This window comes from Scatophagus argus, chromosome 10, assembly GCF_020382885.2.
Source record: "Scatophagus argus isolate fScaArg1 chromosome 10, fScaArg1.pri, whole genome shotgun sequence".
Lineage (NCBI taxonomy): Eukaryota > Metazoa > Chordata > Actinopteri > Scatophagidae > Scatophagus > Scatophagus argus.
The window spans coordinates 19386552-19402195 of NC_058502.1; the positions used below are offsets into that span (position 1 = coordinate 19386552).

At 42.5% G+C, this 15644-nt stretch overlaps 2 protein-coding genes across 2 annotated transcripts; both read right to left on the bottom strand.

Moving 5' to 3' along the window:
* Nucleotides 1-38: 38 nt before the first annotated feature.
* Nucleotides 39-8448, bottom strand: pwwp2b (PWWP domain containing 2B). Its single transcript, XM_046401954.1, has 3 exons — nt 7954-8448; nt 4052-5783; nt 39-1899 (listed from the first exon to the last, which is right to left on the bottom strand). Exons 1-2 carry the CDS (start codon nt 8091-8093, stop codon nt 4052-4054), a joined length of 1872 nt encoding a protein of 623 aa, XP_046257910.1. The 5' UTR covers nt 8094-8448; the 3' UTR covers nt 39-1899.
* A 528-nt stretch (nt 8449-8976) lies between these two features.
* LOC124065962 (leucine-rich repeat-containing protein 27-like) lies at nt 8977-15624 on the bottom strand. Its single transcript, XM_046401956.1, has 11 exons — nt 15107-15624; nt 14624-14916; nt 14326-14456; nt 14021-14079; nt 13549-13701; nt 12580-12763; nt 11455-11595; nt 10831-10936; nt 10146-10243; nt 9307-9427; nt 8977-9201 (listed from the first exon to the last, which is right to left on the bottom strand). Exons 2-11 carry the CDS (start codon nt 14828-14830, stop codon nt 9109-9111), a joined length of 1293 nt encoding a protein of 430 aa, XP_046257912.1. The 5' UTR covers nt 14831-14916; nt 15107-15624; the 3' UTR covers nt 8977-9108.
* Between the last annotated feature and the right edge of the window lie 20 nt (nt 15625-15644).

Consider the following 15644-nt stretch of genomic DNA (forward strand, 5'->3'; position numbering starts at 1 on the left):
AAACCAGCAACAAAATGATACATCTGCAACAACACAAGTATTGCTTTATATTTTATTTTATGTACAGTACATGTAAAAAAGAAAACAAAAAAAGTAGCCAATAACATTGACCAACGCGCGCAACAGTAGATAGCCATGTTGCTCATACACGGGAAAGAGCAGACGACCATTTCCCCTCTCAGGCATACATAGACTTAGACTCTCCCACTCCTCGTTGTGCAAGGCTGCCAGGAAACTAGCCGGGCTTGACAGCAAACAGTCAGGCCGCAGATTATCAAAATGGGAGGAGTGCATTAACTGCTCCCCTAATAAACACACTTCTCTCACTGACAATCACCGAGCTAGTTTTCAGCCTCGAGCTGAACAAAGTGTTTCCAGAGAAGCAGAAAGGAGACAGGCTGGTTGGCTGAGCGTGACTGTGTGCAATCTTCGGTAAGTTTTTAATACAGACCGAGCTGTGCTGGACAGCAGTGGTCTCTTGCCTTCGCTGTCGCCCCCTCCCCCGATTCCAACAGTGCCGCTTTCAACACAAAGGTCACTAAAGGTCAGCGGTGCAGCCTGCTTTTGCCCAATGACTCAATAACTGCAGGCTCCGACAAGTAGCGGGATTCTCTTCAGCACACTCAGCAGCTGAATTCACAGTATTCTTACAGCATGTTGTTAATTTTTTTTTCTCCCAAATCACTCATAAAGCTTTAACTGATAATGCATAGGGGGGGCTCTGACACATTTGTTCACTCATGTTTCTCCAGTGGAAATGTTAAAGGCGGACTTTTGTAGTGAGTGTGTGTGTGGCAGATAAGCTGAGAGAGAGAAACAAGTCAAATGCGAGAATACAGTGTACACAACCATCCGTGTCTGGTGTCCCCAAAATGGTACAATAAAATAAAATTAAAAAAAAAAAATCTGTTGTGTATCTCCAAGGCCATGGATAGTCAACCACAAAGACTTCTGAACTCCCCTGCTGCCTATCAGCGCTGTATCTCGCAATAGTGTTTCAGACAGTGAGCTTACAGCAGGCCACCAAGGTACAGATAAAGTGCTTTTTTTCTTAAACGTGATGCTTTAAATAATTAAAGTGATGTAAAAATGGTTCTCAGGAAAAATAAGAGTTAGAGGGGGAAATTCGTTGATGTGACACTCCTAAGGTTAAAAATGAAATGGAAGAGAGACACAACATGAGTCTGAAGAGGAATAGAGCTCAGTATAAACACATCCACAAATCCAACTAATGTCGCAGAAGGCTACGAGGATGGAACACTGATGGTTAGAAGATCTGGAACAGTCACTACTGTCTCTGGATGGAGCCGTTCACATTTTCAGAAGTAAGAGGATTCAGGGTAAGACTTTTTAAACCATGAACTTCTTGCGTCCACAGGAGGAGGGGGAGGGAGGCGGGATCATATCTCTGAAGATGCCACCGGCTTCTTCTGGCCGGTCCAGTTAGACCTCGCAGTGAACACATCAGCGGCGAGGACCGTGATAATAACAGCAGCAGACTGGGAGGTTTTGCAAGATTGTAGTAGAAGGGTGGATCATAATAAACCATTACAGATAATAAATACATTTGGGTCCTTGTAGTGTCATTACTCGGCTCTATTGAAATATGATTAAATCTAGAAAATAAAAAAGGAGGAATATTTCAGTTCATAGTAGACCATGAGATGCCTGGCCTTTTTTTTGCTCCCTTATCCAGTCTCATAAACACTCCACCTTGGCGGCCATTTTTGAACCAGCCCTTGTGTATGTGTGTGTGGGGGGGGGACAAAACAAAACAAAACAAAACAAAAAAAACGGCCTATAAATAGTAGCCGTGGCAATCTCACACTCCCTCTCCTGGGTCTTGATGACAGAGTTCGAGAATTCAGAAAAATCAGTCCTCTAGTCGGTCCACAGCCTCTACACAAGAGAAAAAAAAAAGGGGAGAGGAAAGAGCACAGAGTAAAGACAATGAGCAAACAAGGCAGGTCACATATTCGGTGCAAGCCACAGCCATGTGCTTCTCAACATGTCATGTTATTCATCTGAAGATTATGGAGCACTGTGAAGTGAACATCAGCTACTTTCCAGCCTGCTGAAACCTCTGACAGAGCAAGCTAAACGCTTCCTTCATGAGCCCTACAAAAAATATCAAACACAGGCTCGTCTTTACTCCTTAATGTGTCCATTCTCCACCACCAAAAACATCTTCACAGCTACCGAGCTCACAAGAGAGTCATCGAAGGGGTTGGGAGCTGCCTGTCTGTCTCTAATATCACTCAAAGACAATATTTAACCTTTGAGTGTGTGTTGAGGACTTGCTGCTTGGCTGCACAGGAAAAATGCATAAAGGAGACCAGGGAGAGCAAGCTTGACATGGCCACAGCACAGGCGGTGGACCAATACCTTTGCTTTCTTTGTGCTAAAGCAGGGCATCTATTTGCTGGGACTCGCTTTCTGAAATTAGCCGTTTCAACAAGCCATTCCTGTTGACAGCCAGCAGTACAGCCTGGGCCCGTTTTAAAGCTGGTATTAATGTTTGTTCTGCTGCTTGGAACACAGCAGCTCCTTCATGACATAAATGTAGCTGGGCTGTTTGTGTAAATAAGCAGGTTGGTGCAGATTCTTTTTTACTCAGCTTGCTCACACACTCCCCTAAAGGTTAACATGAACATTATCAAATTAGATATTTTAAAAGAAATCTAAGAGCAGGGCTGGGCAACATGACCTGAATGCATTTCATAATCATTAGCCATATTTACTCACTAAAGATTATAACACCTTTAAATTACACTTGTGTACAAAATCCTCCATCCCTGCAGTCAACATCTTATTAATGTACTGAGGAAAATGTGGATTAGGACTCTTTGAGTAACATAAATAGATATGAACAACAAATCTATGGAGTTGTCTCATTCAATCTGCAGGGTATTTTGGAGAATTCCACTGGCAAATCAGGACTCTATAGAAGGAGCATTTTGAAGGTATGTAACTCCGACTTCTGATTCCTGAGTTGTGCAAAACATTCAGGTAGCAGTTCTCATTTTAGCCAGTGATGACTGCCACTTTCACTAATTGAAACAGCAATACAACAATATCAACTGATGCCAAGTAAGGTTAATTCTGTGAGCAACTTGATAACGGGTCAAAATAAAACAAGTCTTTTGTCTGGTTCTTGTGTTCTCTGCAAGCTGCCATCTGGACTCAGCCGAAGATCATTTGTGAGGGAAGAAGTTTCACTCTGAGTGTTTTGGTAGCTCGAACAGCACTGATACGTCTCAAACATCATACTAAAAGGTCACATCAATAACTGAATCACATTAACTTCATAGTTTTGAACTAGTACTTTCATATTTGAATAAAGTACCTCATAAAAAATGAAGGGGATTGGGCTGTTATTTCAATGTGTCAGATAAATATAATCAGCACTTCATATCCTCTGAGCAGTTTTAATACAGGTTGGATAACATGCTATTAAATCTCAACTCCAACTGTTAGCCTCAAAAGACTTAGCTCTAAAAAGAGACACAATGTGCTTCACTAATGGATTCCTTTTAAAACTGATATGTCCTTCATTCTTTGCAGCCACATCTATCTTCCAACCGTATATAACATGGCATCTACTTCCTGTGCCAGTTCTTTAATATATGCACCAGCACCCTGTTGAAATTCTTCCAACATTTAAGTACTTTTCTCTTAGTTAGCCTGGGCACTCTTGGCTAAACACAGAACATAAATCCTCCAGTAGGGCTTCCTCTGTTTGAATGAACCCACAAAAAGTATACATACACCTGCTGACAGACAGTGATCGGTTGCTTTTATGTAGTGTAATGGTGTTTGTGGTTGTACTTTCGGGTACAGTGAAGGCATTGGCTACAGCACGTCATAACAAGCTAATGAAGTGAATATAGGAACATAAACATTAGGCAAGTGAGACATTAATGTTGATTTAGGTTAATCTATCAATTTGTTGCAGCCTTATTTTAGATGTCAGAAAGCACAGGAACACATTTATCCAAACTAGTGGATGTGATACAACCAAAACAACAACATGTAACTGCTGTCAACTAACCTACGTATCGCAGTGGGAAAGCAGCGATGTAATCTCTGGGCCCATGTGGCCCACGGCCTTGGCGGCCTCCAGGATGGCTCTCCGGTACATCCCTTTCTTCTTGCGATTGAAGCGGGACCTGAAGAGCTCTCTGAAGGGCGACAGTTTGGCAACAGACAGCTGAGAGGTGGTGGGCGAACCGAACCACGCCACCTTGGCCTGGGGCCACTGGGCCTCGCAACTGGCCGTCTCCTGTTTGCGTGTGCCGCTGATGCTGAGGACGCGTGCTGGCCACCAGGGGAAACCGTGAATCTTCCCCCACACGATGTCGCCCACCGCCACGGCGTGACCCTCCTCTGTTACACACTTTGTCATGCTGCGGGTGTGAAGTCGCACCGTGAGTGGCGGCACCGTCTTGCAGTCTTCCCGTGAGGGTACAGAGGATGAGGTTACAGATAGATCTTCACCTGGAGCCAGATCGCACAGCTCAGGCGATGTGCCATCAGAACTGAAGGACTTGGACTCATCTAGACTGTCGCTGCTGCAGACTGACAGGCTAGAAGAATCTGCTTTACGCTTACGAAAATTGATGAGAAGGGTGAGGTCGCTGTGGCCGCGCTCTGCCTCCTCTCCTGAACTCCCCGACCACAACTCCAGAGAGTTTTTGCCTTCCCCTGAGTCTTCGGAATGGGGGAGGCAGGGACCAGGCACCCTGGGGCTTCGTCTCCTGGTGCCTCCTACAAGTTCTGCCTCATACTCGACCACACTCTCCTCACCCTCCCTCTGAGGGGGTCTCAAACGGATCTTTGGAGAAGGCAAGTCCTGACCCACGGTTGTAAAAGGCCTGGTTAGTTTGAGTTTAGGAATGGACACTGTGAGGCCAGACCTCGTGGCATCTAGAATGTGCCGCTGCTCCTTGGCAGAATCAGAGGGTGTCTTGCCATTTTCTCCCACACCATTCTGCACCAGTTGTTTGGGGCAGAATGGCTTGACTGAACCATGGACTCTTGAGGGGATCTTCATCACCTCCCCCTTGCCCTGTGGAGTACTGTAGGAGATCTTGATGACAGGACTGTGGGGTATAACATCACCTCCGGGGAACTTCTCCCCTTCAACTTCCCCCCTTTTGTCCTTCCTGAGGCGCTTGCTGTCAAGGCTGCTGGTGCCATTTTCACGTCTCTTAGTGTCCTTGGTTGCAACTACATCCTCTTTTCTTGACAGTTTAGAAGGGGTATCCTTGTCATCACCATCATCATCGCTCTGTAGTGCATTCTCTTTTCTAGAAGTCTTACTATTGCTCATGCCATCTTTGCTGTCCTCATCACTATTCAGCGTGTTCTTGCACTTTTCACATAGTACCTGCCGCGGCCGCAGACGGATAGTGCTCATAGTCATGCGGCCAGGCTCTCGCGTTCGTCTCTTCTTTCTCTTGATTGGTCGTGGAGGGGGCTGAGGTACCCATTGGCTGTAGCTGTGGCGCACCCATAAGGGCTGAGGGAAGGGGGCTCCTTCAAAATAAGGAGGGTAAGGAGTCTGTCCAGCTGGCACTGGTGTGGGAACGGGGCAGGGAAGAGGTGCAGTAGGTATGCTGCTTTCGGGGAGAGTGTTTTCATCCTTTGGTCTGCGTGAAGCCTGGCTAGGAGATTTGGGAACTGGTTCCTCACTCAGAACTTCTGGGATTTCACAAGTTGGTTTAGACATCGGGCAGTCCACGGGTTTTGCAGTGAAATCCGGTAGACAGAATAGCCCACTCCTAAGAGAAATAAGAAAGAAAGCAACAAATGAATAACTGTGTGTCTCATTGAGCTTCATTAGAGTGCTACACTGATGTTTCCCAAAGCCAACACAAACATTCTTGTTACACGTGACGAGCATTTCTAGAATTTTTTGGTTAAGCAATTTCCTTCACAAGAATGACATGTAATGCTGTGTTTGTATTTCAGCATGTCAGATAACAGCACAAATCAAATACTGCAGTGCAGTTTCAGTAAGAAGAGAAAAGAGCACTCAAAGCTAGTCAATGTCTTTCCACAGGCTTTAAGTAGGAAAACCTATTTACTGTTCGGTTTCACTTTGACTGGACCCACTGACTCAACTCTCCCTGTCACCTGTATGCTGAAAATTCTTTACATGTGGGGGTTGGGGCTTCTGTTGCCTGAGGCCACAAAAATAGAGCAATAGTATCCCCGACTCTCTTTCAGAAAATTCATGTGTTCTTTTTCGTACTCTGCAACTAGCAAATATGTCCAAAGAAGGCCCAACTGCCAAGGAGTCTTTGAGAGGTGGCTGGCAGGCAACAGTAACATGGCTGTGTTGCTTTAGTCAGGAGACAGCAGACAAAGAGACTACAGGATGCCCAGGAACCCCCCCCCCCCCCCCTTCCCCAACATCTGACTGAACAAAAACAATCCCATGAATCACTCGGGATTCAGAGATGTGAAGAAGGAGCCAGGAGATTTCAGTTTGTTTTTGCATCCGTGTCTACTCAGGGCTTATGTGTGGTAAGATTATTAATTAGTGCACATTTGGGGAGCCCGTTTTCCTCCCCCAGGAGAGATTTCTGGCAGGCACCTCCAAATAATAGTCTCTTGGTGCGGCTTGATCCTCTCACCTTTTTATATGTTCACCCTAAAGCTGCAGGATATTAGCCTTCATAATGACTGACACGACACATACAGGGCTGCTTGTGACAGGGAACAGTCAGTGCTAGTTAAGCACAGTACAAGGACGCAGCATATGACCAGCCACACTTCCCTGCACTGTTGCCATTTCACGTTGTGTACAGTGTAACTAGATGTGGAGATCTGCTTGAATGATAGACTTAGATGATGACATAAAAAGCCTGTGGGAGACAATGACAGGAAATGTATTTCCATGAGCTGAAAAGGAAGAAGTAGTCAAATTTTGTCAGTGGCGAGGCCTGAAATATAGGCCTATTTTAAGTTATTCCAAGGCCAGCCTGTTCCCATTTGGGTGGGTTATTTTCAGGACAGCTTGAGCTCTCACATGAAAAACTATCTAAGCATACTAAGGGGCAAAGCTGGTCAGATTCTGATTCTAGTAGTCTATTAATAGTCTAAAGCCATTGGTTTTTAGAGCAACACAGGGCTTTCACATGTGACACACACCAAGAGGGCCAGAGGAGACATGACACTGATAGATGTAAAAATTACACATAGGCTACACGTTATTTTTCATATGAACAGGATTGTGCTTTCCAGTTAACTGGCTAGAAAGGGCCCTTCCTATCAAACACAGCCTGAGATAGTCACTGTATCTTATCAGATAAAGATTCCAAGAAAAAGCATTTCAGTTGTGATTCATCAAGCCTTTTTATTGCCATTTTCCATTGTGTCTACACTATCAAAAGTGACTGGTTATGAGGGGTTATTTCTCAAAACAGCAGGAGTATTTCAGATTATTTAAATTGACACATCACTCCAGAAATTGGTACACATTGCAATGCCATCTGTATATGTAAATATATCCAAACATGAATGATAAACAGAACACTGATCAGCCAAGGCCTACCCTTTTACTGAATACGTTTTAGCTGCTCTGTATTTGATTAGGCTAACAATAAGCTATAGATGAACCCACTGACATTAGTTATTGTTCAGGGCAAGTCATTAAGAATCTCTGTAGACAGGGTCCCTGCTTTGATATAAAGTTTTTCACTATCGTAAAATAACGTAGTTGTTCATCTCATTATGGGCTAAAATAAAATCAGTGTGCTATTAGTCGAGCAGCTAGCAGGTAGCTACCCTGTCAGCTACAATAACCTACGAGTCTTTTGTATAGAGGCCCTGTTAGCTAATAGCTAGCTTTGACTTGTTAGCATCAAAGGTAGATTAGCCGTTAGCTGAGTTTAGCAGATTAATTTCAGACATAAGTGTGTAAAGAATAAACGAAATACCACTCACTTTTTGTTGCAGTCAAGTAATATCCCCGTGTAGTTCCTTTCTCGATAGGTCAGCGTCACGACCAGTGTATCGTTAACTATTTGATCGATAGTGACAGGTACCCGAGAGCCGGCCCGCAGCTCTTCGGTCACAGCCTCCATGTTTCCCGGCGTGAAGTGTCCGGCTCGGCGGTGCTCGATGCCGGCCAAGGGAGCCACGGTCGCGTCGGCCTAAGATCCGTCTCCCCTTCGCTATTGGAGCAGGAGGCTACACCAGGGCATAAAATGACGCCATCACCCCCACCAAGTCAATTACAACAGTACTGCCGCCGCTGACATCACGCTCCTCTGTGCTACAGGAGCAAAAATCTCTCAAGACAAGGCCTACCCTTTCTCTGTCTCACTTTGACTTGTTTGATGCCATTCATAGGAATGGACTTTAATCGTGGGGATGCCTGCTTTTCACAGCGAGAAGCTACTTTCGTTTTGCTTTAAACTTATACAGCCATTACAATGGAACGTGAACACAATAAATGGATGTGAGCGACACGCTCGTAGAATTGGACAAATGTGACCTGCATTTACCATTTACTCATTTGTCATCATAAGATAAATCATCGTAAAGTAAATTTCTTGTATATTTAAGTGTATTAAATGTGCTATTTGATACAACGCCTTTGAAATTCTTCAATTTGGTATTATATCCTGCTGCAAATAGAGATGTGAATATATCTAAATATAACTAAATTATTTTTGTGAGGCTAAAAAGCTCAGGTTCATCTTTACCACTAATTTATTCCCCTTAAACACTGTTATATTTCAAGCTTTGTCTAATTGTCTAACATTGTGTGATAGAACTTTGAGCAGATGTTTTCTTTAACAAATTAATATCTTTATTTAAGTAAATAAGTATCACATTTACTTTCTTTGTACATATTTATGCTTCTATGGTAAGGTAAATACGAAATATGACTTTATTTACATAATGAGACATAAGAAGTCCAAGAGAAAGAAATAAAGAAAGGCAAAAGTCCACGACACCCAATGACATCCTCATAAATTTTATTTTTATGATGTGAGAATTACAATACTAAAGGGATTAGTCTTTCTTTTAGTCTTTTCTTCTTTTAAAGACTGAATTCATCACCACCATATTTGTCATTTGTAAAGGAAACTCTCAGGTGTCTCCAGTAAAGACAGTGGAACGATGTTCAGGCTTTCTTCCCCGATTTCTCATCCTCTCTAGAAGCCGAGCCTGTAATTTCCTCATCTGTTGTTCAAAATGAGAAGAAACAAAACAAAACCAAAAAATCAGATCAATAACCTATGGGTTCAGTGTAAATGTGTTGTGTAAATAGTGAATAATGGCTCTAACCTCTTTCACATCTTTCTCAGCCACTGCCATCTGCTCAGTGGTTGAGCCCCTGGGATTCCTGCGTCTCTCCTGCATTTTCTCAATGTGGGCACGGATTTGCCGCTCCAGCACACAGACTGATCTGGAGGGCCATAGCGCAGGCCAAAGGTCAACATTTCATACCAAAAGAGTGAATGTTTATATGCTTAAGTATGGCCAGTCACATTAGAGCCTTTATGTCCAGATGACAACTGTTTAAAGATTAAAACCTGAGACTGGCTGTTTTCTCTTTAGTTACAATTTATTCTATCATTGAAAACAGAAGTGTTTAAGGTGTATTATCTGTTCTGGTTTATTTGTTTTTAGGTGTAATGTTGCAAAAGAGGAACAAAAGAACTGCTGATGTTCTGTGGTGGGTGCACAGTCTTTCTTTGTCCACTAGGTGTCTCTAGCTTTCCACCAGCATCTGCATGGCATTTCCAGACCATGCAAAACGCCATTTGGTGGATACTCTAATACCTTAAGATCTGAACAAAGACCTGTTGTCTCTGTTCCCATATGGATCAGAATGTTCTCAATCACTGTTTGATTGTATCCACAAAATGTCCAAAGATATTACAGATACAGCACGTACAGCAGTCTCTTCACCACACACAGTGACGTGAAAGACATTATGATTTTCTTTATCAAGACTCTACCTATCTCAAAACAGGTAATTGTGATATTCAAGCTTTAGACAAGTCTTGTTTTGAATGCACAAACAAGTTTGCAACTGACCATGAGAAAAATGTTCTCTGTATTTTATACATTCGTTGTTAAAACTTCCAGTCATACTGACACAACCAACTACAAAAACATGCCTGTCCTCCTCATACTCTGTGATGGACATGCCAGGCTCCTGACTCTGAGGAGTATCACAGCAGTCCTCCACACCAGGTTTTGGACCTAGATCTGCTTCCTGTAACAGAGAAAGGGGATGTTTATTATCATGTATAGCCATATTATGTCCTAGAGTGTAGGGTTTGTGTACATATAGGATGATACAGCTGTTTCAATACATTCTACAAACACAGCCTGCAGCTGCAGTTGAACAGCTGCAACACAGAGTAACATGGTGTTAAATTACACAAATCAGGTTGGTTTTATCATATTTTTCACTGAATATTTACACCGGCATTGCTGGCTGGATGCAAACATTATGAGGCGCTCTTCAGCAGTATGCATGAAAATGCAGTTGAAAGCCAAATTACTCAAAACCATCCATCTGTATTGTCTCCAGTTTGTACATCAGCTTTGACAGCTATATGTCGCTGCTGTGTGATCACAGAGGCAGCGCACGCCATCACAAGCATCACCGGCATCTGTTACTGCCTTCATCTGCTGCTACATAAGAGTTATATATGAGCAACAAAATGCTTCATCTTGTGGTAATTTCATATTTATTGTTAGAGCCCTACCCAGAATGTGGTGGAGGTGGAGCTCTACTGCCCCCCTGTGGCTGGCAGGTTAATAGGCATAAACGTGAGGGATTTATTCCACACATACCTCTTGTCTTCTTTGTATTTCAAGCTCCTTCTGCTTATGCTGAGAGGGTTTCTTTTCCTGTGTGATCTTGGCTTGTGTACGCCACTTCTGAAGGGCCTCTTGGTTTCTGTGGGAGAGCCAGATAATTATGACCTGAAAACAGATTTATTTTGAGGAAGATGGTTCTTGGGCTATTGTGTCTAAATGGAAGCAAAAGAGTGTCTGTGGACAATGATTATTTTTTTACATAGTAAGACATAATATTTATGTTGAAGATCACTTGAGCAAATGGCAATTAAAACACAATATAAACCTGCTTTATGAAACAACATTCAATTCAATTCCGTTTATTTATAAGATAGATAGATAGACAGATAGATATTTTATTGATCCTGAGGGAAATTCAAGATATATAACACCAATTAACAACAAAAGTTATCTCATGACACTTTCCAATTAGAGCAGGTCTAGACCAAACTCTTTAATTAAATTGTAATGTAGAGAACCCAACATTCTCCAACATGCAGTATTATCTTTGGTATTACCTGTGAAATTCACCCAGTGTATCTTAATGGACAAAATATAGTGCAGTAGGATTGTCAGCAGGGCATTTATTATATTGATCTCAACAAGAAACCAACTTACTTTCTTCTCTGCTCGAGAAGGGCTTGTTCCTGTTGCAGCTCTTTCACTGCAGCTTGTCTCCTTTCTTCTGGCCTCTTCGAGCGCCGAGTGTCAAACAGGGGAAGCTCAGGAATTATGCCAGCCTTGGTAGTTGCCTTTTCCCTGACAAATAAATTGAAACAAAATACTTTATTTATATTGCTCTTCAGAGCTCTGAGTCCCAGTGGACACAGCCTTATCGCTTGTTCTCCTCTGTAGAGAATGTCATTAAAAAGTGTTTTGCTATCCTCTTCCAAGGCACAGTACCATATACTTGGCCCTCCGCCACAGCTCCAAACTCAGCATAAAAGTAATACTCTTCCTCTGTCACACTATTAGATGGCCAAGAACAACTTCATTGCGCAGTATAACGGAACAGATGAAAAATGACAGACATTTGCTGGCTGGATATATTATACAAAAAAACATTTTGCATGTCCAACTCACAGTCGTATCTGGCCTAGAATCCTTTTCATAATAGCTTTTATTTTTTATGATAGCTTGAATTTTTGGTAAATGTGCTTTCTGACAGAGAGACAAGTAGATCAATACTACTCTCATATCTGTCCGTTACACATTAATGTATAGCCTGCAGCTGTTTTCTTAGTTTAACAAAAAGACAGGAAACAGCCAGCTTAGCAATGTCTAATGGTAACAAAATCCACCTACCTGAACCTCTTAATTTCACTAATTCGAGTTTTATATCTCACCTGTTCAATTAAATGACAATTTGCTGTTTTGCATGGGGTTATTTGTGACTATTTCTTGGCCAGGGTCAGTTGTCGTCAAAGTTATTAGTCCCTGCCAAGAAATTGCATAAAATTGCAGTTTTCCACTTAAATAACTTATTGTCAATTTATTTAAACAAACAGTGAACTTTATAGGAGCTCTTGGGCAGATTTTGCAAGCTTTGGACAAAACCAGGCTAGCTGTTTTCCCTCATTTCCAGTCTTCATGCTAATTTATGCTAACCATCCCTTTGCTGTAACTTCATATTCAATCTACAGATATGAAAGTGGAATCAAACTTCCCTAAGAAATAATTGCACATGACTGACTTTTCACTACAGAAATATTCCTGTTACCCAAAAACTTTTACTGTGCTTACCTTTTGGTAATAGGAAGAATACATGACTGTGCTATTGAGCCCAGCTCGGCTTTATCCAGCAGAGTCATCTTGTGTTTGAGTTCCCTGAATCTCTGCAGCTCGTCCTCATCCATTGACTCATCCTGCTCCTCTACACTGGACCCCATCAGCTCTGACAGCTGGAGCTTCTCCACCACTGGCAACTCTACCAATGAAACAACCATGGCAGCTTCAAGTATAATGTGGGGGCAGGCAATACTGGCAATAATCATTGTTGTCTATGATACGGTGGCTGGTAGAAACACATGATGATTACTGGTTGACTATGAAGAAAAATAGAGATCTTGTCCAACTGCAGCAAAGATATTCCAGCATTCTGCAAACAACATTTACATAACCAATAACAGAAGATAAAGCTTTCCCTTTTAAACTTTTACACACAAGTAGGAGGCTCAAATAGGCTAAAACACCCCATGTTATTGCAGTTTAAAACGTTGAATGGCATCAAATCTGTTAACTTATACTCGGAGCCAATTAAATAAAAGGAGATTTCCCCCAAGAGACCAGACTTTGTTAATAACCCTGTAGACAGGGAGATAAACTGTTTGATTGAGGGGTTTAGCGCTGCTCATTGTGCAGCAGGAGCGTCTCCTGTGGAGGGCTGTCTTGGCCTTCTCACAGTGATTAACTCCAGACAGTTCTTAGTGACAGGGAGCTCCTGTTTAGAGCCCACAGGTTATCGATCATTTTCATCTGGCTAAAAATATTGCAGAGCTGGACTGGGGGGTGGGGGTGGGGTGGGAGTCAGCCCAGTGGCACGCGCCGTCTCCAAGGCAACAGAAGTCACACCAGTGAAGTGGTACCAGGGCAAGGAGCTATTTTTGTGGCCAGTCACCCTATCTTTGAGAAGAAGAGCAGATGGCTAGAATGCATGTGCATACTGAACAACTCACTGCCGCATTGTTCAAAGTTAAGGTGCCTTTGATTCACCTGCGGGGGTCTTCCTCATGCTGACTGGCTGCTTAGCCATAGCACTCCTGAGGTACTGGAGGATGCTCTGGAGCCCCTGGCTTACAATGTCTTGTGGGGGGAAACTGATGGGACAGTTCCTCAGGTTCAGGCCTTTGAGGGTAATCACATTTCCTGAGACAGACAAAAAAAGAATGCTTAGAGGTTCCACTTTATAGCGCGTATAACATTCCATTATTACCAATGTTAAGGTACTGTACATGCAAGCAACAATGTATTGGTAAAGGTTTTAGTGAGAACAGGGGAAAACAAACCTTATGAAACAGTATTGTGTATTCTTTCTTCCAATAACTACCAGGTAAATATATTGAATGTATCTGAATTTTCTGCCAGTGAGGCTTATTGGAAATGAAACAGAACTGAAACAGAAAGACAACTCATTTCTAAGGACACAGACATTGCTTGCTGGTAAATGTGACAGGACTAAACATACCCAACTCAGGTGGAAGTTCTGAGATGGGATTTCCTTCCAGAAGCAATGTCTTCAGAGACCTACATGAAAATTGGAGATTATTAGATGATTGAAAGGGCTACGTAATGAACAAGAGACACTGAGCATGAGGAAATTGCACAAAATTGACTTAGTCATTAAGATTTTGCCACACATTGGAAGGCTTTCACAGCTAATGCTACTCAACAGAAATGTAAAATAGAAAAAATTGTGCTGCACTCCCATGGCCAAGGGGGTTTGGAATCAATCAGCATATATTTAAAAGAGCAGTTGCAAAAGTAACCTACCTGTGCAAGCCAATTTCATCAGGGAGTGACACAATTTGGTTATTTCTGAGGTCCAGCCACAGAAGGTTGGGCAAGTTGATGAACAGTGAATCTGGGACACTGGAGATCTGATTGCCTTCAAGATATAAATGCTGAAGAAGATATAGTGAACAGATAGAAGAACAAATTATTCTGAGATATAAAATACCTGGCGTAATGTTCAACAGGATGCATGACTGATTTCTTGCTTGAGAACCACTGCAGCACATGTAGCTAGGTGGATGGAGATCGACAAATGGACAGTGAAGTCCAAACTGACCTTTAGAGCACTATTGTTCAAAATACTTTCAGGAACATGTTTCAGCATAGTTCTGCTCAGACACAATGTCTCTGTGGAATAATATTCAGGGCGCTCCTGTGGCTCAGCGTCTTCAGGCAGAATGTAGGGTGTGTGTGGTTTGAAAGCACCATCCCCAAAGACAAAGCTTAGCTGCAGGTCAGGAACTTCCTCCTTTGGGATAGACATCGTAGAAGTAATGATGTGATTTTAGCACACAGATAATTGTTCATGGCGTCCAAGTGTCTCTTTGGGTTGGCATTTTCTCCATGTGGCTGAAAATGAGAAAGTCCATATAAATATCACATTCAATGGACAGGTCTCGTTTAAACAGCAGAATTTGTCTACAGGAGATTTTAACTTGTCTACAAACTGGTGTTAGCTATTCATTCACTGCTGCTGTCTAACGGTAGCTAACCATTAGCAAATGGTTTAACTGCTGTACAATTACCGTATCTTACCTACCTTACTTCAATAAACGTAGTTGTAAGCTGTCAACGTGACGCCGTATCTTCTTGAAATAAACAGTGTATAAAACGAAACAGTACGAAATAAGAAACCACAATGCTACCATTTAGCTAAGCCTTCCTGACTTTGACGTCGTAACCATGACAACGAGGGCAACAAAAACTACGGCAACTGTCCACGTGCAAACAAAACGAACAGCATCCATAATGTATGTTTGTTTTTTTAAATATGTAAAACGTATTAACACAGTGTAAGTGTCACATCCCAAAGTTATACTGAACAACATACTAAATGTCACACTTTATGCTGACAGAGCGGTAACAGGAGCAAATAAACCTAGTGTGACGACAAAGTGTTAAATCCCTTTTTTCCCCCTCAGTGATCCGGCCACCACCCATCCATCTTCTAATGAGATTGTGGAATAATTCACTGAGGTTCATTTGTGCTGGAGGATAGAACCAGTTTTTTGCTGGTAACAGGCGATGGAAGCCCTCCACTTTGTGCCGAGCTATCCTGGCTTCACCTACAGAAGATG

What these genes read in the sequence shown, in the direction of transcription:
- pwwp2b (XM_046401954.1), bottom strand. Translation starts at nt 8,093, where the DNA reads ATGGAGGCTGTGACCGAAGAGCTGCGGGCCGGCTCTCGGGTACCTGTC. An exon ending in TTACTTGACTGCAACAAAAA is followed by an intron (nt 5,784 to 7,953) that starts GTGAGTGGTATT and finishes TATTTCTCTTAG; the next exon opens with GAGTGGGCTATTCTGTCTAC.
- LOC124065962 (XM_046401956.1), bottom strand. Translation starts at nt 14,830, where the DNA reads ATGTCTATCCCAAAGGAGGAAGTTCCTGACCTGCAGCTAAGCTTTGTC. An exon ending in ACAGAGTATGAGGAGGACAG is followed by an intron (nt 9,428 to 10,145) that starts GCATGTTTTTGT and finishes ATGGCCCTCCAG; the next exon opens with ATCAGTCTGTGTGCTGGAGC. An exon ending in CTGAGAAAGATGTGAAAGAG is followed by an intron (nt 9,202 to 9,306) that starts GTTAGAGCCATT and finishes TTTGAACAACAG; the next exon opens with ATGAGGAAATTACAGGCTCG.